The sequence below is a fragment of the Mustela nigripes genome, chromosome 11, assembly GCF_022355385.1.
Source record: "Mustela nigripes isolate SB6536 chromosome 11, MUSNIG.SB6536, whole genome shotgun sequence".
NCBI classification, from domain to species: domain Eukaryota; kingdom Metazoa; phylum Chordata; class Mammalia; order Carnivora; family Mustelidae; genus Mustela; species Mustela nigripes.
The window spans coordinates 5,240,382-5,265,863 of NC_081567.1; the positions used below are offsets into that span (position 1 = coordinate 5,240,382).

The window sequence follows — 25,482 nt, forward strand, 5'->3', positions numbered from 1 at the left end:
GTGTACCTGTGTGTGTGCACGCGCGTGTATGTGAGAGCAGACATGGAAAAGTACTCTATCAAATTGTCAACGTTGTTTCCAGGTAGGGAAGAAAGAAAATATTAACATTTTTCCATACATCTGTATCTCTCTTGACATGCATAGTGAGCAGGTCATTCTGATTAAGGGCTTTATAAAATACCCCAAAGATTACGGATTTCTTCAAGCACGAGGCAGAATCCCTTACACGAAACTTCAAAATGTAAATATCTGTTTGCTTTATAATGGAGAAATCTTGGATTTCACTTTTTAATCTCTTTTAACAGGTTAATGCCCAGCATATTTGTATTCCTCTTTTGTAAGACATGGTGGATTAGTCTCTAAAAGGTGGTTTAGGAGTTTTAGATCTTGGAGGCTGGGACATTTAGAGAGTGTGTCATGTCAGACATCAGCATGAAGGCCTCAGAGGCAGCTAGAAATTGCACTTAAGGTTCAGGTGTGTTCCTCCTACTGTATTTTAAAAATTGGCAAAGACATCAGAGTAAATGTTCTTTTCCTGTGAGTTTCTATAGGTCAAAGTTCTATTTAATTTAGAATTTTGTGTGCTTTAGAACATATAAAGATGATAAATTAAATCACATGATTTGGATGTTATCCAGGTACAAAAACTCAAGGTAAAGAATATTCTTTAAACAATTGGCAACTGTCCCCTTCCCTCCCTCTCTCTCTTTTTAAAAATTTTATTTTATTTGTTGGAGAGAGTGTGTGTGCACAAGCAGCGGAGTGGCAGGAAGAGGGAGAAGCAGGCTGTCCACTGAGCATGAGCAGGGAGCCCAATGTGGGGCTCAATCCCAGGACCCTGGGATCATGACCTGAGCGGAAGGCAGGTGCTTAACCGACTGAGCCACCCAGGTGTCCCTCTCTCTCATTCTTTTTCTCTCTTAAGTAGCTATATTTTATGTAAAATTCCCACTTGGGGCAAAATTTGTGCTTTAAATTATTTTTTTAATGATAACAAACCATATAGCATATTTTTAAATCAGAATTCAGAATATTTATTGGCTGACTCAAAGTCAGGCTTTTGATGTTGGTTGAAAATAGAATAATAGCCCACACGTCCAACTAAAAGCTGTTTGTTGTTTTAGAAACTGATCTAGTAAAGCACCCCCAGTTAAATTGTATTTTTGCTTATTATTTAAGAGGAGACGTATGCCTGGGTCTTGGGTAGCCTGCATCTCCGAAGTTTACATGTGACATCCGTGAAGGCCATGTAAACAGCAGAAGCTGCCAGTATGCTACGTTCCACAGCATTCTGCCTTTCTGGCCTAGAGCCTGGGACTTGCTGTCCCTTGCCTGTCAGCCTTCCTTAGCGTTTGCAGTGAGATACCACAGGTCACCACAGTGAGCTAAGTACACAGAGGTTCTGGCTGGTGGTGTGGGCCTTGTGGTGGCTCAGGTAGCCGAAGACCTGTGTGGTCATGGCCTTGAGGAGTACACAGGTCACCACTGTTCACGAGAGAGCCTCTTTAGGATTTTCCTGGTTTTAAAGTTCAGGTAATTTTCTGCTGAGAAGCCCTGAAGTTCTCTGGCTCTCAGTGCGGCCACCCAGTGTTGCAGGAGCATGATACATGAACACTAGGGTTAGGTGCATTTTACATGATTTTTTCCTTAATCTGTACTGTGTGTTGTAGCCACAGTGGTAGAGATGTGGAAATCTGGTTCCTAATCGGCTTGTGCTGCACCTCTAGCTGAGTGTTTCTTTCAGCTGGTGGAATATTAGGGTATTTCATTAATTTGTGTGCCTGCAAAGTCTTCAGTTTGTATCTTTCTAAACTCCTTCTCATATTTCCTCTCTTAAAGATTAGTCTTCAAGGGGAAAATGTTTATATGGCAATAACTATGGTTGCTTTAATTCTTCTGATTATTTTATTTTTGAAGATCTAATTGGCTTTATTAAATGATCCAAGAATTGGGCAGCACCCCATCTGCCAAGTTGAGGGGAGCTCTCCCTGACTGATCAGTTTATATCAAAGCCACAGGTAGTATGTGGCACACAGTGGTATTAAATGAAAAGAAAAAGTACCATCATCTTGCTCCCATGAGGAAAATCCAAAGACGTTCCTTACACAGGCTGCGGAATCTGGCTTGAGCTGAAAGTCTGCAGGCATTCGGCCCGTGTGTGTGAAATGAAAGAATGAGGGTCCCAGACGTGGGGCCTCACCTGCTCTAGTCTCGTCTTCTTCACTTAGGAGATCTTGGTCATAGAGCAGAGCTGGTATTCAAAACCAGAGCCATGTACTCTGGGGCCCACGCTCTTATCCCGTAAGCTACCCTAAACAATCACTGGTGACTCTTTACTACTGGTGACATGATACTGTATACTGGGAAAAAAGCAAGATACTAGTTTCTTTAAAAAACAGAATTAATGAGATGGGGTGCCTGGGTGGCTCAGTTGGTTGAGCAACAGCCTTCGGCTCAGGTCATGATCTTGGAGTCCTGGGATCAAGTCCCACATCAGGCTCCCAACTCCATGGGGAGTCTGCTTCTCTCTCTGACCTTCTCAGCTGTTGTGCTCTCTCTCACTCACTCTCTCTCAAATAAATAACATTAAAAAAATTTTTTTTTAAATTAATGAGAGAATTATTGTAGTTTGATTATAGATATACTAAAGTGTACCTGAAAATAGGGCAAAAAACCCCATTCCGTTTTCACCAGTGCTACAAAAATTATTTGTTATAATTATAAATTATTTAGGAATAAATAATGTGAGAAAGATATAGGACTATGTGAAGGAAGCTATGCAGTCTTACTGCAGGACATAAAACGGGAACAAATGGAAATGTGTGCCCCATTTTATGGTGGGAAGACAGCACAAAAATGTCAGTTAACTGAAAAAAAATTTTTTTAAAGATTTTATTTGAGAGCGAGAGTGAGCCAGAGAGAGAGTGCACAAGCTGGGGGAGTGGGAGAGGGAGAGAAGCAGGCTCCCCACTGAGCAGGGAGCCTGATGCAGGCTCGATCCCAGGACCCTGGGATCTTGACCTGAGCTGAAGGCAGCCACTTAACTGACTGAGCCACCCAGGCACCCATGTTAACTCAAAATTAATACATGAACTTCATAAGTAATCCTGATAAGAGACCTTAGAGGATTTGGGGGGTGGTAAAAATTATCTGTAGCTTCACATGAAAATTAGTGTCTAGAAGAGCCAGTAGAGGATGAAAAAGAAGTGAATCGTTGAGGCCGCAAAGCAGGCTTGCTTTGCGAGCTGTCAGAGCTCCCAGCAAACCACTGGGATAGAGACTGGTTTGGTTTTGATGGAGAAACAGACTGGTGGAGAGCAGACAGTACATAGAGCAGGGGAGTGTGTGCCCAAAGTGAAACTCAAATCGGGGGGAAGAGAGGGCTTCCCTGTTAAGTGCATGCGCAGTTCATTACCCATCTGGGAAATTACTGGACCTGTGTACCGTCTGTATGTGAAAATCAAAATCCAAAAAAAAAAAAATAAGTGTGATATTGGCAGAATTCTGGAAAGCTGTATGTGTTACCTAGCGATGAGCGAGGCCTCCTAACCAGAAAGACCCTCTTTTCCTTGTAAAATAAAGGGTGGCTGTTACACCTTTTATTGACTGTTCTATAAAAATTAAATATTTTGCATAGCAATAGACACCACAACAAAGTCAGTGGACAACAGACTTGGGAAGGTGTAGCTGCCAACACCAGTTGGCAGCCAAAGGGTGACTTCTCAGGATACGCAACAGGTGCCTATGAATTGGCGAGAGTACGCCCGAGACAGACGGGCCAGTAGATGGAAAGTCGATCCCATTTGGTAGTTAGGGACGGGCAGGTTAAAGGCTTGGAACCTCAGAGCTAAAGGAACCGCTGCGTCTGTGGCTAGTAAGGATATGGGCAAGTTTTGTCCTGAGTTACCAGGACATTACCAGTTTTTGAAGAGCTACGAGGGTGATAACTATATAATTAAAATTACACATTCCTATTGCTGGACTCACTTCCATAGGACAGAGAGGCCCTGGAACTTAAGGACATGGCATAGAATGATCTGTCATTGCGTCATTTGAGGCAGCGGCAAAATAAACACAACAAAGTAAGCGTTCATGGGGGGCCTGAGAACCAGTTAGTTCCAGGCCATCGGCGCTGTGGAGTACCACACGGCTGTCATAGAGAAAGATGCAGAGCTGTGGGGTGACTGGTTGCCCTGGGGGGTTTTCCAGCCTTGATGTTGTTGGGTGAGAAATAAAGATAGGGAGGTAGGCATAAATAATGTCGCATAAAAGCACATGCTCCTTATTCCCCTTATCTGTATTTTCTTGTGTATACACCGCGTATATGGGAAAATACAGAAAGATTATACCTACCAGTTTCTTAGTACGGGTTAACCCGGAATGGGTGGAGTTGGGGGAGGAAGATAGTTTAAAAGAAAAAGACCACATTTTTTTAATTAAAAAAGAAACAATGGCGGCACTTGAGGAAGCCTCGGAAGAAGCCTAGGATCCCCGTAACTCGTTTACTGCGGAAGGCCTGCGCGTGTGCACAAGAGGACTGGCTCGAGGCTCCGGCGGGCTGTACTCTGCCCTTGGGGAGGAACACCCGCTGCTGGCTGAGTGCCTATGTACAGAGCAGGGGGACATGAAAGCAGGGGTCTTCGGGTCTTCGGGTCTTCGAGGGTCTTCGGGACCCTCGCCCTCAACTTAAAATCCTTAGGTGTAAGTAAAGTACTAAATGTTCCAGTTTTCCAGATGACCCTAGGCCTTATGGGAAAATTATTGTTCGGGAATCCCCGGTGGAGTGCTCCCCGTGTTCTGAAGCCAGCTGGTTTATCACTTGTTAACCACACTGGCCTTCCCTGACCCTGATCTGATGTGGCCTTCGAGGCCGGGCTTGGATTCTGGGGGTTGTCTGAGGGGTACTGCCAGCCCCACTGCAGACCTAGTGCATTTTCACTCACCTCCCAGGCGACTCCAGTGCACACCCAGAGTGAGAAGTACCACTCTCTAGAGTGGGCCGTTGATTGGCAGCTCAGCTCCATCCTGGTGGGGCACCTTTTGGACAGGCCTAGAGGATCGCCTGCCTGATGTCAGAGTAACCTCCTTCTTAAGGACTCGGAGGGGCGGAACCAGGCTGTTGAGGGGAGTTTCTCCCCTCTGACCAGTACCCAGCTCTGTGAGTCTCCTGTCAGCCTCATTTTCTCCCAGGGCACACAACGTACACAAGTCAGGAGTCGACCGCAGACAAAGACTCAGAGGGACCCACCTGCAGATTTCTGGGGTGCTGGCCCGCTCTCTGAACTTACTCCCTCCCCTGCGGTTCAGCCTCTTTGGCCGGCTCTGTTTCTGCCATCCAGGGAAGCCGTGGCTCTCTGGGCTCCATACCTCTGTGCCGTGGTTTGGAAAGTGACCCTAAAAAGAAAGCTGGAGGCCATGTGGAGCTCACCTCTGCTATGTAGTTTCTCGTCAAGATGAGAACCTGGGCTTTTCACTGTCCAGAGCCTGAAAACTACTTCCTTATGTATTTCGTCCGATCTCGTAATCACGTCCAGGGAGGAGATAAGCTGTAACCAGAGGTTGAGACCCATAGAAGCCAGAGTGTCCGGCTCAGTGTCAGCTCCGGCCCAACCCTGGAGAAAACTGAGAACTGAAGGCTTTGTCCCCATTTTATCACCATTTCTCAAAACCCAGGCCAGTAGTGGTGGCCCACATTCTAGCCACAGACGACCTTCTTGGCATCCACCCAGAATTTCACAGCACAGGTGTCCTGTATACACTCAGAGCCTAGCAGGGGCCTGACCTTCGGGAGAAGCTCAGTAAATACAGTCTTGTTCAGCTAGCAAGGCCTGACCTGATAGATCGGGGCAAAAGCAGTCAAACCTGCGTCCTTTGTGCCCTATCACCGTCCTCTGGCTTTCATCTTGAACTTGTACCGCTTTGAGCTACGTCCCATCTTCGAGTGATAAGTGGCAGTTTCTTCAAAACCCTTAGTGGTTTTTTTTTTTTTTTTTTTAACTTCAGAAACTCCCAAGAGCAGGTCTGTCTGGTGAGCAAAGCAGGATTGAGGGGTTCAGGTTGCTAATTCACCTTTCTGTCAGCTGTACCAAGATAAGCCACATTACTTAGTGCTTCTGAACTCGTTTCTTCTATGAGATGGGGATCATTTTATCCTAAAGCGCTGTTGTCAAGAGGACTTAAGATAACGCGTGCCACGCCCTAGAAGAATACTCAGCAGTCAGTTTCAGCGACTTTGCTTCTTGTGTGTGCCTCTGTGTATCAGGAGTTCCGCTTGCTCGGGAAAGCACAAACAACACGAACAGAGGTGTGGGTGATTTTGAAAATGGCTGCAGCCTCTCCGCCGTTTCCAGTCCAGCGGTCCTTCAGGGGCCGGGTCAACACGTAGTGACGCTTCCTTGGGAGTCAGGATGGGGAGCTCTTTAGGTCTGCGCATCCGCACTTCCCGCAGCGCTCCGCACCGCTCCCGCGGCCGAGGCCGTCACTGACAGTGGAGGCCACGGCCTTGCTGCCAGCCGAGGGGACAGAGCCAGAGGCTGTCAGATCATGTGGCAGCCTCACCACTAGACCTGTTTTTCAACTTGAAGGAAGAATATACTGGGTATGTTTGTGTTTCCTGACCAAAAGCAGCCATTGACGTCAAGAATTACCTGTGTTGTTAAGTTACACCTTTGTGCTTTTCTCTTCTCTAGCTTTGCAGGTTAGGCTTCAGAGAACATTTGCTTTTTCCAGTTCCGAATTGAATTATATCATTATCTTAGAACTGGACAGCGCCTTAACATTTTGAGAACATTTCACATATCGCTTTATTTTATCCTCACGAAATCTTGTGAGTTAGCTCCTACAGCGCATCCCTGTTCGTGAGTAAACTGAGGCTCTGGTATGTTAAATGACTTGCCCCAAGTCACACTGCTCCTAAGTGCTCCTAAGGAGCTCCCAGATCACCCTGGTTCCCCCACTCCCCACCTCCTGCCCCGCTGTGCTGTGCTGCTCCCACGTTTGTGGGGGAGCAGGGGGCAGGTTTAGAGGAAGCTCCTCCAGCCTCCCCCAGTTTGGGTCTTCAATACTTCGGATTTTAGGTGAGGAGAAGCCTTTCTCTTTCCCCTGAGAGCATCAGTTGGATTGTGTTAGAATTTTAGGGTGCCTTTTACACTCAAAGCCAATGGCCTTTTACTTAATGGGACTTTGGTGGCTTTTCATTTTTTCGTAACCTTCACATTTGCTCTGTCTAAAGACTTGCACTGAACATGTGGAAGGAGAGAGGAGAGGGGGAGGGAGCAGGGCGGCCCAGTTACTGCCCAGGGGTCAGGTGCTCCGGTGGCCCGCAGGGAGGGAGCCAAGGGCTGAGGCCGCTGCCCGCCTCGCAGGGACACACACAGGGCCCCGTTGGAGTGCCGGGCCACCCAGCTTTTAATTCTGGCCTTAGGAGAGAGATGTGGGGAAGGCTAAGAAGGATCTGTTTCTAGAGACTCTGGAAATGCCCATCAGTGGTGCTGGGTGACAGAGCCTCTGTCGGCAGAACCTATGGCACTGTCCTGTTGCCGCTGTCGGTCCAGTGGACAGTGCCGCCCGACGGAGGGCATTTCCATTTTTCTGCCCTCTGTGGGTGTATTGCTTCTGCCTCGCTCCTGCCTCCCTTCATTCCAAAACAGAGATACTGATTTCCTTGAGATTGGAAGTTTCTCTCTTGCTCCCAGACACCACAGGCCCAAATGAAGGCTTCTGAGGGGAACACCGTGAAAATTACTGCTAGTAAACCTGGCGTGGAGCCGCCTGACTAGCACCCGCTGGCCGTCTAGATGAGCACGTGTTCGCCGGGGACCGGGGCAGCGCTCTGATTGCTGGTGCATTGTCACTGATGGTTCCTGAGGGGGGACAGCGTCTTGCTGGCTTTGCAGCTCTGGTGAAGTTACTATAAGAAATAGTAAGCTGAAGACAGCTCTGAATGGGGAAGATAAGAGCGTCCACTTACAAGGTTCCTTGTGAAGATTAAATGAGTTAATACATTTATGGAGCTTAGAGCAATACCCAGTGTACAGTAAGTGCTTTATAAATCTTAGCCATTAACGTATGATTGGCTCAGTGCCCTTACGTCCCAGGTAGGCTGTCCCGGAGTTACATCGGCCTCATCATGGTCCTGTGTCGGCCATGTAAACTTTGGAAATTAAGATCTTGGAAAATGAAGAATTTAATCATTAATATAAGCTTTTGTCTTCTAAAATCCTGTCTAAACATTTTGGGTTTTGGACTACAGAAAGTTTTTTTTTTTTTTTTTTTTTAATAAACATATAATATATTTTTATCCCCGGGGTACTGGTCTGTGAATCGCCAGGTTTACACACTTCACAGCACTCACAATAGCACATACCTTCCCCAACGTCCATAATCCCACCCCCTTCTCCCGACCCCCCTCCCCCCAGCAACCCTCAGTTTGTTTTGTGAGATTAAGAGTCACTTATGGTTTGTCTCCCTTCCGATCCCATCTTGTTTCATTTATTCTTCTCCTATGCCTTTATGATTTGAAACTATAAATGGGGTCTGCTTTTCTACGTTAGTTTAGTGGACTCTTGAATTTCTATGCCAATAGATGATCAGAAAGATAAAAAGAGCAAAAGATAAAAAGTGGCTTATACCTAAATCCAAAGTGTTTTTACTCTGTTGTCTATATGGAAGTTTCCTTCAGAAAAAGTAGTTTTTACTTTTCAACATGTATGTTTTTGAGAATTAACCTGTTCTTAAATAACCTATGTAATTTTTTCCAATAAGTCCTGAAAATGTGCTCTTCCCCTCCCTATGGAGAGGTGGGGTTTGCAGGAAAGCGAAGTAATTTGGAAAGGGCTCCTTATAATGCTCACATGTCTTTGAAAAGGAAGCTAAAAAATTAGCATTTGTAATGTTGATTAGTTTTGGGTACTTGAAGCTGTCATTTTATTCATCTTATAATAAGTAGACTACCATTAGACTCAAGTAATACAAGTTACTGTAAAAAATTACTCAAGACACTTTAGCTCATAGTATTTTAAAATTCTTGGTCATTTTTTTTTTTTAAAGATTTTATTTATTTATTTGAAATAGAGTGAGAGAGCGAGCGAGCACAGGCAGGGTGGAGGAGCAGAGGGAGAGGGAGAAGTAGACTCTGCGCTGAGCAGGGAGCCCCATGCAGGGGTCGATCCCAGAACCCTGAGATGATGACCTGAGCCCAAAGCAAACACTTAACCCACTGCACCACCCAGGTGCCGCTCTTGGTCACTCTTAAGATACCAGGAAATATGGTACTGATGCAGCACAAAGTACAGATATGGTCGGTATTTAACCTCAGCAGTTACTTTTAAAAAAAAAAAAGATTTATTTAATTATTAGTGTGAGTCAGCAAGGGGGAGGGGCAGAGGGAGAGACTCTCAAGCAGACTTCCCGCCGAGCGTGGAGCCCAGTGCTGGGCTCAGTCTCACAACCCATGAGCGGAAATCACAAGTCAGGATTTAGCTAACTGAGCCACCCAGGTTCCCCGCCTTAACAGTTACTTGTAAGAAAAAGAAATCTGATCATCTCCGTGGATTTTAGTAGTGAAAAATGCAGTATATAATCCTTTTCCCATTTAAAAAATTTAAGGATGCCTGTGTGGCTCATTCAGTTAAGCAGGTGCCTTCTGCTCAGGTCATAATCCCAGGGTCCTAGGATCCACTCCCAGCTTGGCCAGGAGCCTGCTTCTTCCTCTCGTCCCCACCTGTGCTTTCTCTCGATATCCCTGTTTCTCTCTCAGATAAACAAATAAGAATATTGTTGGGGGTTTTTTAAGATTTTTATTTATTTATTTGAGAGAGGGACAGAGAGAGAGAAAGCATGAGAAGGGGGAGGTTCAGAGGGAGAAACAGACTCCCCGCCGAGCAGGGAACCTGATGCAGAGCACGATCCCAGGATCCTAAGATCATGACATGAGCCAAACGCAGAGGCTTACCTGACTGAGTCACCCAGGCGCCCCTAAGAAAGAATTTTGAAACATTACTGATCAGGAAGCTCAACATACCGCTCTGCTTCATAGAGAAGGCCTTGTTCATAGCAGTTTGGGGTGACATTGTCCTACTTACGGGTTCCCCTTGTCCTTGTGTTCACTTCACTCTTTATGCTTTCAGTGATTTAGCCTTGAGGAACTGTTTTCTTACCTCGGACCTGAATGTGAAAGTGGGAGATTACGGTATAGGATTCAGCAGGTACAAGGTAAGTCAGTGTTTAAAGATTCTCTCCTGAAGCTGATTTAACTTCATAGACATGAGGTGGTCATATCACCAAAGGCCACCCCGGTTTTGGAAGAAGGGGGATTAAGAATCTTGGTTACAGTGCCTTTTTGGAGAGTGGTTTGTTCTAGTCATTTTAACAGCAGAGTTGGCTTCTGACTTGTGGTTTGTCTACATCGGTGGCTCTCTGCTGAGGTTTTGTGACAGCTTTCCAAAGGTTTTGGTTAAAAATAAGACTTTTACACAATGTAATTGATATAGCTTGATGGTGCCTCATATATTTTAGTATGAACACATGGGTAATAATCATGGTAATGATCATTATGACACTGTACATGACATATATTTCTCCAATAAAATTCTGGCTCAAATTATAATAAGCTTGGAATTAAGATTTTTTTGAACTCTGCCATAAATATATCTCCAAATAAAATAAGAAGTAGGTGAGGTTTTCATGTATTTTTTTGTAGCCCAGCTGAATGAGGTAGCATGATACGGGGCACAGAATGTGACTGGTCCCGGCTTCATGCCAGCCGCAGAGCACATGAGGATCATGTCTGTTTGTTGGGGTGCACGTAAGGACCACAGGGGTCATGTTTTCATAGTATTCTGTAACTAACATATATTACGCTAATGTGAGTTGGTAATTTGATTACATAGTTGCTCTAGCATCTTGAGCCCTTGCTATGTACCTTGCCCACAGTATCAATTTTAATCCTCACCGTGAAGGGAGGTGGGTTTGTATCATCCTCATTTTATAGATCAAGGAAAAGGCTTGTTTAGCATGGACCTAGAACCCAGTCTTACTCTTTAACCTTGGGCACTGCTGCCCTACTCAGGGCATAAGGCCCAGCATGTTTTAAAAGATGTTTTGCTTAGAGTCCGTGTTCTGTGTGTCAAACGCGGCGTACCTTCCTTTTCCAGGAAGGCTGACTGAGCAAGCATTCGTGGCTCAGAGAGCAGCTCACGAAGCCCAGGAGGCTTCAGAGAAAAACCTCACCTACCTTCTGCCCAGAAAATCTCTCTCCAGGCCCACTTATTTTTCTGATATGTCTTTTGGGTTCAGTATGAGTTTTCTGAGAATGACCTGTTGTTAAATCATTGAGTTCACTAAAAGATGTAATAGAATGTAAAATTCTGTATGTTTTCTGAAAAAACAGGAGGATTATATTGAAACGGATGATAAAAAAATTTTCCCTCTGCGATGGACTGCTCCAGAATTAGTAACCAGCTTTCAAGACAGACTACTAACTGCAGATCAAACTAAGTATAGTAATATCTGGTATGTATTGATTTACCGTTCTGTTAGACTTTTGAGTAGCAGAATCCTAACTTCTTTCCCCTTGAGTACTTAAAGAAAAATAATTGAACAAGATTTAGGAACACAGCCAAGGCTGATGGTGAGGTAAAGACAGCTTATTGACATGATAGTAATTATCACAATTGTGATGATATAATTAACTTTTCTCTTATCCATTCAACAGTAATAAGGGCCATAAAAGCAGGAACCTGGTCTATTTTCTTGCCTACTGTAGGATCTACAGTATAATAGACATTTTAAGTATTTATTAAAATGACTGAAAAAAAGAGAAAGAGGTTTGGACCAATATGTAATACTGTGATTTATAGGACATCAGTTTAATGAAAGTTGAAAAAAATGTGTTTATGTCTTGGACTAACAATTTTTGTTACAGCTTTCTTATTTTATATATACATTTTTTCGTGCTATTATCCTGCTTTTTCTGTTTTCTTTTTCTCTTCTTGCCTTCTTTTGGATTGATTTTTTTAACTGCTTTTTCCTGTTAGTTTGGGAGGAGTATGTGCTAGCCCTATACTTTTATTAAAGGTTACCCTAGAAGTTATGACATGTATATTCCACTTATTTTAGTGTACTGTTCATATTTTGACCCTCCCTCTGAACAATGCAAGGACCTCAGGATACTTTAACATACTTTAACTTGGTTTAACTGTACACCACACACCTGCATAGACACGCACACGCAACTGTGTACACGCATACACGCACGCAAACTATTATCTTATTGTTGGGTATTATTTTTTCTTTTATCCTCACAAGATATTATGATTGGTTTTTTAGCACTTTTTTATTTAGGTTTATCCACATAATTAAATCACTTTCCTCTTCATTCTTTTTTTTTTTTCTTTCTTTCTTTCTTTCTTTCTTTTTTTTTTTAATCTCAGACATTCCATCTGGGATCATTCTCCCTTTGTCTGAAGTATGTCCTTCAGAATTTCTTATAGCGAGGGCCTGCTGGTAACAGACTCTCAGTTTTTTGTAGGTCTGAACATACCTTTATTTTGTCCTCATTTTTGAAATATATTTTTACTTGGTGACAGTTACTTTCTCTCAGCATATTGAAGAGATCATTCTACTGTCTTCTGGCTTCCATTGTTGCTATTGAGAAGTCAGCCGTAAGTCTACCTAAGCTCTTTGAAGGTAATGTGACCTTTTCTCTCTGGCTGCTTTTAAACTCTTCTCTTTGTCTTTTGTTTTTTTGTAGTTTCACTATGATGTGTGTGGGTGTGGATTTCTTATGTTTTTCTGCTTGGGATTTATTTGGCTTTTCAGATCTATAGGTTGGCGTTGTTCTCAGCCCTACCCTTCAAATACTGCCTCTGCTCCATTTCTCTCTTTGGGAAGTCCGTTTAGATGTGTGTGATGCCTTCCTGCTCTGCCTTCTGTCTCATCTCTCCTTTCATTCTATCTCTTTGACTCTCTGGGCCACACTCTAGATAATTTTGAGACCTGTGCTCCAGCCACTAATTCTTCCTCTTTTTAAAAATTCTCTCTTCAGCTGTGTCTGTTCTTCTGTTAAATCTCTCTGTTAAGCTTTCTATATTGAGCTGTTGACTTTTCAGTTTTAGGAACTCTGTTTTTTTTAAAAAACATGTCCCGCATTTTTAAAACAATTGGATTAGGATCTGCATCAGATAATTCCAGTCGCTGAAGTCTTGGTGGATTTGATCTTGCTGGTTCTCCATGGTGCTTTGTTTCCTTGGGGTAGGGAGCTGGGAAACCTAGAACTGGAAGCATTCCTCCAGACAGGACCCACACTTCCTTGCTTGTGTTGGGTCCCAGGAGCCCTGCCACGTGAGGGAGCCTCACATATTCAGCCTTAGGGTTTTTTTTTTTTTAACACTCAGGTGATGTGAATTTTGGCTGCATATCCAGTCACGGGCCGGTGCTGAGGTTACAGCTTATTAGGGACCACACCTCACACACACACACACTCTCACACACTCACACTCATACACATGTACACTCACAGCACCTCAGTGCTGAGTCAGCGTGCCTTTCAGGCTCCTGTGAGGAGGCAGGGGGCAGGTATATCTCACTGTGAGGAGGTCTGTGATTCCCCTGAGCTTGGGCAGGCCCAGGGCTTTGGCCTCTTTACCCCCACCTGCACTGCCTTATAAACCAAGACCCCAAAAGCCCGAGTTCTGTGCTTCAGCAAAGGTACCGGCTCAAAGGTGGTTTTGGTGTTCTCCTTAGTTCTTTAAGTTCTAGAATTTTTCCTGGCAGTTCCCTGGTAGCCCGACTTTGGGGCCTTTAAAAAGCTGCTTTGTATGCTTCATCCATATTTTTACTCCTCCTAGCAGGGTGTTGAACCTGCAGACTTGGCCTGTGTTCCCAGAGACAGAGCCCACCCACCCCCTGTTGCGGACACTTTGAGAACCAGTCTCTGGTGGTAGGGCCGACAGTAGTGCGAGCTGCGGCCCAAGGCAGGGCCCGTGCTGCCCTGTACTGGGGGGAACAAGAGGGGCCTCTCAGAGAGTTTGTGGAAGAGAGGGTAAGAACTACAGGACGCTTTTCTTCCCAGAGGGGTGAGACCAGTGGTCCTCAAGGGCCCAGGAGCCAGGGCAAAGTGAAGAATCGAATAGCTGGGGATCGGCAGCAGTGATCGGTGGCAGTTATCCTGGAGGACACTGCATGGGGTAGAGGGCTCCGGGGCAGAGGCATGTCTCATCTTTCTCCGTGGCCTGAGGAAATGAGTAGGGGGTGCTCAGAAATGCTGGAATTGGTGGAGTGGGGAGTTGAGAAAGCCCATGCTTCGTGTTTTCTGAAGAACAGGGTGGGCTGGGGGTTGGAGAGGGCTTTGGTTTGGGAATGGGCCCTGTTGGGAGAGGGAAAGTGAGTTAAATCAAGGGTTTGGAGAAATGGACGCAAGTAGTTAAATGCCCAAGATCACACCAAACATGGTAGCCATAACATTCATTTTGCCATTAATTATATACTATCTCTGTGGTCTTTAGTGTTTCATTTGAATTTCTTATTTTCCTCAGTTAAATTGTAAACTCGCTGAAGTCATCAATAGTGTCTTAAACTTCTTTTGTATCGAGAACGGCCCTCTGCCTCTGGCAAGTCTGTGCCAGGGAAAAGAATTTGAATTTCTTGAATTTAGTTGTGAAATTTGGGTCCATTTATTTCCTCCGGTAGAAGTGATTTCTCCGTTTAGATACTGAATGTGCTGATTTTTTTCACTGACTTGTGAAGCTGGCGTGGAGAAATTAACTCATAAAGTATATGTTACTGCACAGAGTCACATAATAGACATTCGTTCAGTGCAGTTTATTATTCAGACAAGCATCTGGAGGTGTCAATCCAAGTCATGTAAACCATCAATAACCCAAACCTGGCAGGATGTCAGAACCACTAGGGAACTTTTTATTTTATTTTATATTATTTTTTATATTTTAAAGATTTTATTTATTTATTTGACAGACAGAGATCACAGGTAGGCAGAGAGGCAGGCAGAGGGAGGGGGGAAGCAGGCTCCCTGCTGAGCAGAGAGCCCAACGCAGGGCTCCATCTTAGGACCCCGATATTGTGACCAGAACCAAAGGCAGACGCTTTAACCCACTGAGCCACCCAGGCACCCCTAGAGAACTTCTAAAATAAACTTTCCTAGGCCACACCTGCATCTACCCGCTGAGAGTCCTTGGGGGTAGGGCCTAAATACCTCTGTATCCCCAGAGGACACAGATGGTCCAGCCAGGGTTAGGGGGCCACTGCAGTGACTAGGAGATGCTACTACACGACCAAAGGCTCGTGCTGGGATAGAAACCCAGAGACTGCATAGAGGCGGTGGAGAGTAAGTGTACTGAGCTGCAGAGGCCGTTTCCATGGTGACAGAGCATTTGGCCAGAGAGAATGGATTGAGTACCATGGCGCGTTCCCTCCTTCCTGCGGTAGCAGCCGTGAACCTGGAGGCATCAAGAGGCTCAGGCAGGTGGCAGACACACAAATAGGGGGCAGAATGACAGCAAGAAGTCCCTTCATAATAGCAGCCAAACTCGCACCGTTAGGAAATGTGTGGGTCCATCAAAGAAGAGATGATCTGTTAATATAAAGGTTTCTCTTTTTTCTGGTGTTTACTGCGGTTGTGAATGGGAGTTTTGGGGTTTTGGGGGGGATCCACTTCAGGATATTTATTTTGTATCTCACTGTTTCGCTGATCTCTGAAATAATCCTAACGATCTTTCAAATAATTTCTTGAATTTTAAACTTGACAGTCACGTTAGCTCTTCCCTATAACTATGCCTGTTACCTGTTTAATTTGTGGGGTTTTTTTGCATTGGCCAAAACTTCTAGAGTACTCAGTAGTAAATATGTAAATATGAGGAGTTGTACTTGTCCTCATTTTATTGAAAATACCTCTTTTTGAAGAATCACGTTAAGGAGCTATCGTTAATAACCTTCTCAGTACACACGTTGTCTGTAAAGTCACTAATGAGCATACAAATGAAAATGTTGTGGAAAGACCTTTTCTGAAGGGAAGAAATAACTGTTTTCTTTTTCCACAGGTCCCTGGGGGTGACACTTTGGGAGCTTTTTGATAATGCTGCTCAGCCTTATTCCAACCTTTCCAACTTAGATGTTCTCAATCAAGTGATTCGAGAGAGAGAGACAAAGCTCCCTAAACCCCAACTGGAGCAGCCTTACTCTGATAGATGGTGGGTGACTCCATTTTACGTTTTCTTGTCTCTTTCTTGGGGTGTTAGTTGCATATTCCCTATTTTTAAACAATAAATGTTATGAAAAGCAGATATTAGTATATTATTCACAACTGACTATAAATTTAACATCTCTTTCTAAAATTTAAAGTTGTTTTTTTTTAAATGTGTAGAACAAGTAGGGGTTTATGAATTACATGCAATGAAGTCTGAACTAATTTAGAAAAGTCAATATTAAGGGAAGTTTCCTCTTGTGGAATTGCTTTCAAATGAGACTCTTTTTGTAAGTAATACCTAATAACGGGAGAAAAGAGCATAGAAAGGATAATATTTAAATAGAAAGCAGAAGCTAATTTGCATAATGTATGTTGACATTTGCAAAACAGATTTACTTCTTACGAGTCTTCAGACCAGTTCTTACTGCACAGACAGTTCAGATCAGGTTTACCTCTTCCTAAGCCTCTGCACCAGCACGTGCCCCATGCACACGGCCTCTGAAGCCCCTGCGTTTAGGCATTGCTCAGCTCCCCACGCTGCTGGAACCCATTTCACCCAGGATAACTGGACCCAGACTCTAGACATTTAAGACTTCGATGTCATCTTTGTCTTCCCTTCTGTTCATTTCACCGGCTTGAGATGTCAGCTGTATTCAGTCAACCCTTCGAAGACCCAGCTCCTGGTCGCTGGCTTCTCTGGACTTCATATTCTCCCCTTTCCCTCCACTTCCAGCTACTTTTCTGATCTAAGGAAACCATGTGCTACATAATATTGTGTTACTTTTTACTGGGTGGAATAGTTACAGATGAGTTAGGACAGAATTTATCTCCGAGAATGCTTGCAACATAAAGTGAGTAAATCTAAAAATGTGAGACAAGTCCATTCTTGACCACACAGGATACCTGTGATAATTTCTGAAAGAAGAGATCATGTTAAAACTCTTTTTAGGGCGCCTAGGTAGCGCAGTTAGTAAAGTGACTGCCTTTGGCTCAGGTCATGATCCCGGAGTTCCGGGATCGAGTTCCGCATCGGGCTCCCAGCTCCAAGGGAGTCTGCTTCTACCTTGATCTTCTTTCCTCTCAAGCTCTCTCTCACTGTCTCTCAAATAAATAAATAAAATCTTTTTTTGTTGTTGTTTTTAATATTTTATTTACTTATTTGACAGAGAGAGAGAGATCCCAAGTAGGCAGAAAGGCAGGCAGAGGGAGAGGGGGAAGCGGGCTCCCCGCTGATCAGAGAGCCCGATGCGGGGCTCAATCCCAGGACCCTGAGATCATGACCCGAGCCAAAGGCGAAGGCTTATTTAAACCCACTGAGCCACCCAGGTACCCCAATAAATAAAATCTTAAAAAACAACTGTTTCTAAATTCTGGGGCTAAGTCACTGGATACACACCAGAAAAACAAATGATAGTCACGGATACTGTGAAGTGTTCTGGGAACACAAAAAACTAGGTGGCATGATTTTTATATTTCTTTATTTCCTCTTTCCCCGTGAACTGATATGGTCAACAGTGATCATAGCATAGAAGCTTCTCAGGTGTTGAGTTGGCTTAGGAATCCTTGTGAAGTCCTTTCTTATTTTAAAGCAATCTATTGTCCATCCATTAATTTCTTCTCAATTCTCGCGCAGGTATGAAGTTTTACAGTTCTGTTGGCTGTCGCCAGACAAGAGACCGGCGGCTGAGGATGTGCATAGATTGCTCACGTACCTGCGGATGCAGAGCCAAAGGGACTCCGAAGTCGACTTTGAACAGCAGTGGAATGCTCTTAAACCAAATACAAATAGCAGAGACACTTCAAGTAATGCCGCGTTCCCAATTCTTGACCATTTCGCCCGGGATCGGCTAGGCCGAGAGATGGAGGAGGTCCTCACCGTGACTGAGACCAGCCAGGGCCTGAGCTTCGAGTATGTCTGGGAGGCGGCTAAGCACGACCACTTTGACGAATGCGGTCGGGGCGCCCCAGACGAAGCCTTGTCCTACACAAGCATCTTCTTCCCGGTTGAAGTGTTTGAGAGTTCACTTTCAGATCCCGGGCCAGGGAAACAGGATGACAGTGGCCAGGATGTCCCCCGTGGGGCCCCCGGAGTGGTTCCTGTGTTTGATGCCCACAACCTTTCTGTTGGAAGTGACTATTACATCCAGCTGGAAGAAAAAAGTGGGAGCAACTTGGAGCTCGATTACCCACCCGCACTGCTCACCACAGAGATGGATAACCCAGAGAAGACCAGTGATGAGACGTCCCAGTTTCTGACACTCAAGAATCTTGAATTCGAGGAGTCCAGTACAGATGAGGATTTCTTCCAAAGCAGTGCAGAGCCCAAAGATTCCAGCATCCCCGAGGACGTACATGTTCCCAGGGGCCCCGAGAGCCCATTCAACAGTATATTTAATGATCTGGACAAATCAGAGGATCTGCCCAGTCACCAAAAAATATTTGACTTAATGGAATTAAACGGAGTTCAAACCGACTTGAAGCCGACCGCTTTAAGTTCAAGTCTGGATCCCTCTAGAGAGTCAGTAACAGCGTGCCACTTGGAGAAAGAAAAGCCCCGTAAGCTTTTTGACTGCGAGCCTCTTTGCTTATCAGAAAACCTTCTGCACCAGGATAATTTTGATCCACTGACTGTTCAAGAATTGTCGGAAAACTTTTTATTTCTTCAAGAGAAAAACTTACTAAAAGACTCATTGTCTAGCAAAGAACATGTAAACGATCTTCAAACAGAACTTAAAAATGCTGGTTTCGCTGAAACAATATTAGAAACTCCACATAGAAATTCTTCAGATCCTGAAGTTAAGCTTGCTGAAAATAAACCAGACTTTTCTTTGTTGCAGGAAAACCTAAGCACAAAGAGTAAAGATACAGGTGTCGTGTTGAAGGACAACACGTTGAACACCTCATCGCCGTCGTCCCCGGAAGTGCAGGTACCTCCTACCTCTCTCAAAACAGAAGGAACGCCTCACCATGTACCTCCAGATACGTTCCTAAAGCAGGGAGAACCCACATGTTCTGATGTCAGTGTCCACGAAGACTGTCTCTGCCAAGAAATCAGTCCAGACTCTGTGGCCATCACAGTTGTAGTTCCCTCAGCTGATGCCAAAGCACACGGCATTGGCGACAGGTCCCATGACTTGACCCATCTAGGTCAAGAGGCCTTGAGACTGACCAAAAGTGACTCGGTTCTCGTTGATGACGTTTTGGCCAATAAGGTGAGTATAGGAAGTAGTCTTCCAGAATTGAGACAGAACTTACAAAACCAGCCCCTTTCAGAAGACCATCACAGCAATAGTCTGCTGGAGAAAAACGCGGAAGCTGTGGAGACTTTGAGTCAGCTGCATTGTAAAGATGCTACAAAAGAGGGGGGCTTGGTATCCGCCTTCTCCTCAGACTCAACCAGTCAAGACAGCCTTCTAGAAGACAGCTTGTCAACACCCATTCCGACTTCAGAGCAGTCTGTGGAGACCCCAGACTCTCTGGATTCTGTGGATGTCCATGAAGTTTTATTGGGTTCTTTAGGCTCTCACACGCCTCAGAAACTCTTGCCCCCCGATAAGCCTGCCGACAGTGGCTACGAGACAGAGAACTTGGAGTCCCCTGAATGGACTCTGCACCCTGCTGCTGACAGCGCCTCAGCCTCAGAGGCGGCCACAGCGGGTGACAACAGTCATGGCAGTTTGCCTCCCAACCCGGTCATTGTCATCTCAGACACAGCCGATGGCCACAGAGGTACAGAAGTGACCTCGCAGACTTTCGCAGCTGGCTCTCAGAGCTCATACCGAGACTCTGCTTACTTCTCAGATAACGACTCTGAGCCAGATAAGAAGTCGGAGGGGGTCCCGGGACCCTCAGCCTCAGCCTTGGAATTGGTAACAGATCAGCCCCTGCCTGAGCCGGTCATCCCAGAGCAGAGTCCTGGCGCCAAGGACGGTTGCCTGGAAACCGGACAGTGCCAGCCAGACCAAAGCTGTCTACCTGCCTCGCAGGATTCCAGTCCCCTGGAATCGAGAGAAACGTCAGAACCGGCACCAACTGATGTTTCCAAGCAGACGCCTCCTCCTGAAGACGAGGCTGGCAGTCCCTTGAGTTTGTTGAACTCCGAGCTGAGCAGCGGTGAGGACTTTGAGGCACAAGAGGAGCGCTCCTGCACGCTCGCCTCCACTGGAACCAACACCAACGAGCTCCTCGCCTTCGCAAACTCCGCCCTCTGCTCCGGCAGCGCGTCAGACCTGACGGTGGAGAAGTCCTTGTGCGGCCATGCCGAGGGCCCCAAGCTGAAGGAGCCAGATATCGAAGGGAAATACCTGGGGAAACTCGGTGTGTCGGGCATGCTCGACCTCTCCGAGGACGGCATTGACGCAGACGAGGAAGATGAAAACAGTGACGACTCCGACGAGGACCTGCGGGCCTTTAACCTGCACAGCCTCAGCTCCGAGTCGGAGGACGAGACCGAGCACCCCGTGCCCGTGATCCTCAGCAACGAAGATGGGAAGCACTTACGGAGCCTGTTGAAACCCTCGGCCACTGGTGCGGTTGATCAGCTCCCAGATGACTGGAAAAAAGAAAAGAAGGCGGTGACATTTTTCGATGATGTCACAGTCTATCTGTTTGACCAGGTACCTGTTAATCTCCAAACTATTATATTAGAAAAATTCCAAGGTGTGTTAGGAAATCGATTGTGCTTTGTTTTCCTGATAGCTGTTTTGAGGCCACCAACTGTTTTATGATTCCTCAAAAATAGGAATTGGGGGGGCCTGGGTTAAGCTTCTGCCCTCGGCTCAGGTCATGATTTCAGGGTTCTGAGATCAAGCCCCACATTGAGCTCCCTGCTTATAGGGAGCTGTTTCTCCCTCCCTCCCCACCGGTGCCCCGCTCGTGTGCACGCGCATGCTCTCTCCCTTGCTCTCAAATAAATAAAATAGGAAATTGGGGTTGGTCACAGTTCTGAGAATACGCAGAAATGCAGTTTGGACAAGGAACTCCTATTAAGTGACGAGAAGGAGACCTGGATGCCCTTTCTGGGTTTGTTGGCAGAGTTCTACTGAAATTAGCTACTCTTTACAGACCAAGTTTGTATAACCCAGCAGTTGGCAGCAGTAGCCAGCACGCAGGTGCAAGCTGGAACAGTCCGTGGCTCACAGGTGGCTCCGGAGGTGCTGGCCAGCCACGGCCCCTGTGGATCGGGTCCAGGCAGTGGCAGAGTCTGAGGCCCTCACACCCTCCTGTGCCTGCTGAGCGCGGCTCTGTGAGCTCACGCTTCAGCCTCTCTGCAAATGAAGGGCTGAAGATGTTCTCGTATCCGTTCATTGATTTCTAGGCGAATTCGGTTACTTACAGTCAGAGAGCATGTTTGGTATGGCTTCGGTTCCTCTAAACTTACAGAGGTTTGTTTTAAGAGCCAGGCCACGGTCTATCTTGGTTAATGTTCCCATGTGTACTTGAAAGAATGTGCCTAAGGGATGCCTGGGGCCTCAGTTGGTTAAGCATCTGCCTTCAGCTCAGGTCATGATCCTGGAGAGCCAGGATTGAGTCAGACATCAGGCTTCCTGCTCAGTGGGGAGCCAGCTTCTCCCTCTGACCCTCCCCTTGCTTGCGTGGTTGCACATGCTCTTTCTTTCTCTTCTCTCTCTCAAATAAATAAATTAAAATAAAATAAATAAATACATCTTTAAAAAAGAAAAAAAATCTTAAAAAAAGAAAGAAAGAATGTGCCCATCAGGTATAGATGGTTGGTAGTGTTTGCTGCTTCTACACTGCTGCTGATTTTCCTGTGTGCCCGGAGTTCCCTCTGTGGCCAGAGAGAGAGAGAGTTGTTGAAGTCGACAGCTGCAGTTGTGAATTTGACTCTCTTCTTCATTTCTGTTCATTTGTCCTTTCTCTGTTTTGTGGCTCTGTTGTTAGCTTCATGCACGTTTAAGATCACTAGATCTTGCAAAGGTCGAATTGACCTGTTTGCTCTTCTGTAATGTTCTTCTGTATTCCTTTGTTGATACTCAGATAGCCTCTCCGGTTTTCCCTCCATTGGTATTTGCATGAGGTATATTTCTTCATCCTTATACTTTTAGTCTTACGTCATTATGTTTGACATAGCAAAGAGATTCTTGTGAATAGCAAAGAGATTAAGTCTAAGTCTGAAAAACTTCTCTTAATTGATGGTTTTAAGCCACTTTTAATAAAATTGGTCTTATTGAATTTTGGTGTAGCATTTTGTTCGCTGTTTCTCTTTGTTTCTCTGGTTCTTGCTTCCTTCTTGCTGCCTTCTTTGTGGTAATTTAAGCATTTTTTAATATTAATCTTTGAATTTATCGCATTTTTTTGCTGTGTATCTTCTCTCAGTATAGTTTTGTAGTGGTTTGGAGGATTACAATACACATAGTTTTTACAGTCTACTTCGATTCACCGTATCAGGTGGGATGCAGAAACCTTATTACCATTGTCTGGTACAGTCCACTCACAAGCCCCGTCCCACAGTGTGCACATTTCACTCCCAGTGATCAAACAAGTTTTAAGAAACTCAAGGGGAGACTGATGGGTTCTGTTGAACCAGACCATCCCTACTGTTTCTCTTTTCATTTATGATGTTCCAGGATTCTTTCCTTTCTGTTGGAAGAAATTTGTTTGGCCATTTTTTCCCCGTTTCTTTTGTTTGTTTGTGTGTTTGTTTTTAAATCAAACCTACTGACAACAGATTATCTTCGTTTTCCTCATTCCTTAAGGATATTTTCTCTGAATATAGAATTCTGAATTGACCATTCTCTTCTCTCAGTATTATGTCTGATTGCTGTCAGGACTTTTCTCTTTGGAAAATTTCTTTTTCTTCTTAGCAGTTGGATTATGGCCATAGATTTCTTTGAATTTACCCCATTTCCAATTTGCTGAGCATCTTGAATCTGTAGTCTTATGTCTCACCAAATTCAAGAACTTTTCAGCCAGTATTTCCCCAAATGGGTCCCCTCCTGCTGGTACGCCAATGTCAGGCCGCTGTGTGTGGTCGATTGGCTCTTTCTTCAGTTTTCCTTACTGTGTAGATTGGCTCGTTTCTGTTGCTCTCCTTCAGAGGCATCCACTCTTTGTCATCTCTGTTCTGATATTAAGTCCATCTATGGGGTTTTTAGGTTTCGGCTGCCGTATTTTTGTTTTGGAATTTGCATTTAGTTATGGTTTTTATCATCTGTTCTTTTGCCAAGACTCTCATCTATTTACATTCACTTCAAGAACATTTGCCCTTGCCTGTGGAAGCGTTTTCATGACACCTTTTCAGAGAATCCCAGCATCTGTGTCACCCTGGCACGGCATCTGTTGACCGTCGTCGTCTCTGTGAATTGAGGTTTTCTTGATTAAAATCCTTGACTGATTTTAGATTGTATCCTTACTGTGTTCGTGACTTTGTCTCGTTTAGACTCTAAGGAGACGGCAGAGATTTCTGTTCTAGCAGGCATTTACCCATCGGGATTCAGGTCACAAGTTCTAACCGTCCTCCTGTGGATTGGGGTCACCCTTCCAAAGCTTTTGCTGTACTGTTTGAATCTGTCCTCAGCATGTCCTCCCCTGGCCAGGATGGGTCTTGGCAGTGGTCTGCCCCGCGGTTCAGTTCTTAGAGCTTTGGTGTGTGCTGTTGAGTCAGCTCTACCAGGCGCAGCTCGGAGGTAGTTACAGCGGGAGCTCATAAACTTGATGGGGTCTCTTTCCTGAACTCCTCCCTCTCCATGGTGTCCCCAGAACCGCGCCCCCCCCTCCACCCTGTGCTCCAGCTGAAGAGCGGAGGCTTTCCTTAGTATGTTCTATGGCACGGTTTATGCCGCTGAGAAGCAGTGGGCTTCTCCTCACCCTCTTGGGATCCCAGTTCCTTCTTTTTGGAGAGGGAGGTCACCTCCCTCAGGATATAGGTGTCTGTCACCCCGGGATTGCTCAGGGCTAGGGAGCAAGAGAATGGAGGGAAAAAAAATCTGGAATTCCCCCCTCGCCAGCCCCCAAGGGTCAGAAGACCCCCTGCCTGCTTCAGAACCAGAACCAAAGGGCTTCTGGAGGTCTCTCCGTCCACCCCAGTGGCCACTTTGGATCTCGAGCTGTGCTGGGTCCAGCCCAGAGCCATTGAGGCAGGGGCAGTGGGAGGACAGCACACTGTGGCTGCTTTGGTGTACTTCGAGTTCTGGTGTTCTTTCCCAGCCGGCTTGCTACTGTTTACTTTCCGGAGGCCTCCAGCAGCTGCTGCGCGCGTTCTGCCCAGCTGCCAGAGCCGCTTCGGTGGGGGAGACGGGACTGTGCAGCTTCCCCAGGCCCGGAACGCACCCTGTGCGTCAGACATGGTGCCAGCCTGTCACGTGTACACGGGAGAGGGGCGCTCTCGCGAGCTGGCCTTCGCAGATAGCAGTTTCTCTTTGACTTTTCAGGAGACCCCAACCAAAGAGCTGGGGCACTGCGGAGGAGATGCACACGGCCCGGAGTTGAACAGCCCAGCACCTTCTTCAGGCTCCCCCTACCTGAGCAGGTGCATAAATTCGGAAAGCTCAACTGATGAAGAAGGTACGTCACTTCATTGATGGGTTTAAAAAGAAACTGAAAAACAGGGCGGTGTGAATTAAGGTGAACTTTTCGGAGGAGAACATCATGGATTGTTTTAAATGGCTCTGTTTCGGCCCCCCCCCCCCCCCCCCCAGCCAAATACCGGGAGCAGCTGTGCCATCTGTCAGGCCCAAGTCGGTTTTGGTTGATCTGCAGAGCACACCTGTGTTCCTGTCCCCCACTCCACCACAGCACCCCCTCACCGTCCCGCCCCAACTCTCTGTTCTTGAAATCATAAAGGAGAACTGTTTTTATTTTTTCCTTTTAGGTGGAGGCTTTGAGTGGGATGATGACTTCTCCCCCGACCCTTTTATGTCGAAGACAACAAGTAACCTTCTTAGTTCCAAGCCTTCTCTTCAGACATCCAAGTACTTCTCGCCACCTCCGCCGCCCCGGAGTGCGGAGCAGAGCTGGCCTCACACACCGCCGTATTCCAGATTCTCCATCTCTCCCGCCAACATCGCCAGCTTTTCTCTCACACACCTGACGGACTCGGACATCGAGCAGGGAGGTGAGAGGGGGGCGGGGGGCCAGCCCGTGAGACCTTCCCTGCCGGACCTGCGTGCTTTTTAGCTGGGTGCCTTCCTAGTGCAGAGTAGATTGTAAGAAGATTATTTTATAAAGCCTTCACAGCCTCGAGAGCCGCGTCCCTCGTGTGTGGGCCTCTGTCCCTCTGCACGCTGACTGCTACTTGAGCTGTTCCCTCCCGGCCCCTGGCC

At 45.9% G+C, this 25,482-nt stretch overlaps 1 protein-coding gene across 2 annotated transcripts in view; it reads left to right on the forward strand.

The window, feature by feature from the left end:
* Positions 1-25,482, forward strand: part of LMTK2 (lemur tyrosine kinase 2) — an 80,051-nt gene that overhangs the window by 53,104 nt on the left and 1,465 nt on the right. For both annotated transcript variants that reach the window (XM_059414405.1, XM_059414407.1), the window contains exons 8-13: positions 10,128-10,212; positions 11,390-11,511; positions 16,056-16,205; positions 17,835-20,817; positions 24,592-24,724; positions 25,032-25,274. In XM_059414405.1, the coding sequence (XP_059270388.1) occupies positions 10,128-10,212; positions 11,390-11,511; positions 16,056-16,205; positions 17,835-20,817; positions 24,592-24,724; positions 25,032-25,274 (3,716 nt within the window). The remainder of the gene's footprint in view (positions 1-10,127; positions 10,213-11,389; positions 11,512-16,055; positions 16,206-17,834; positions 20,818-24,591; positions 24,725-25,031; positions 25,275-25,482) is intronic.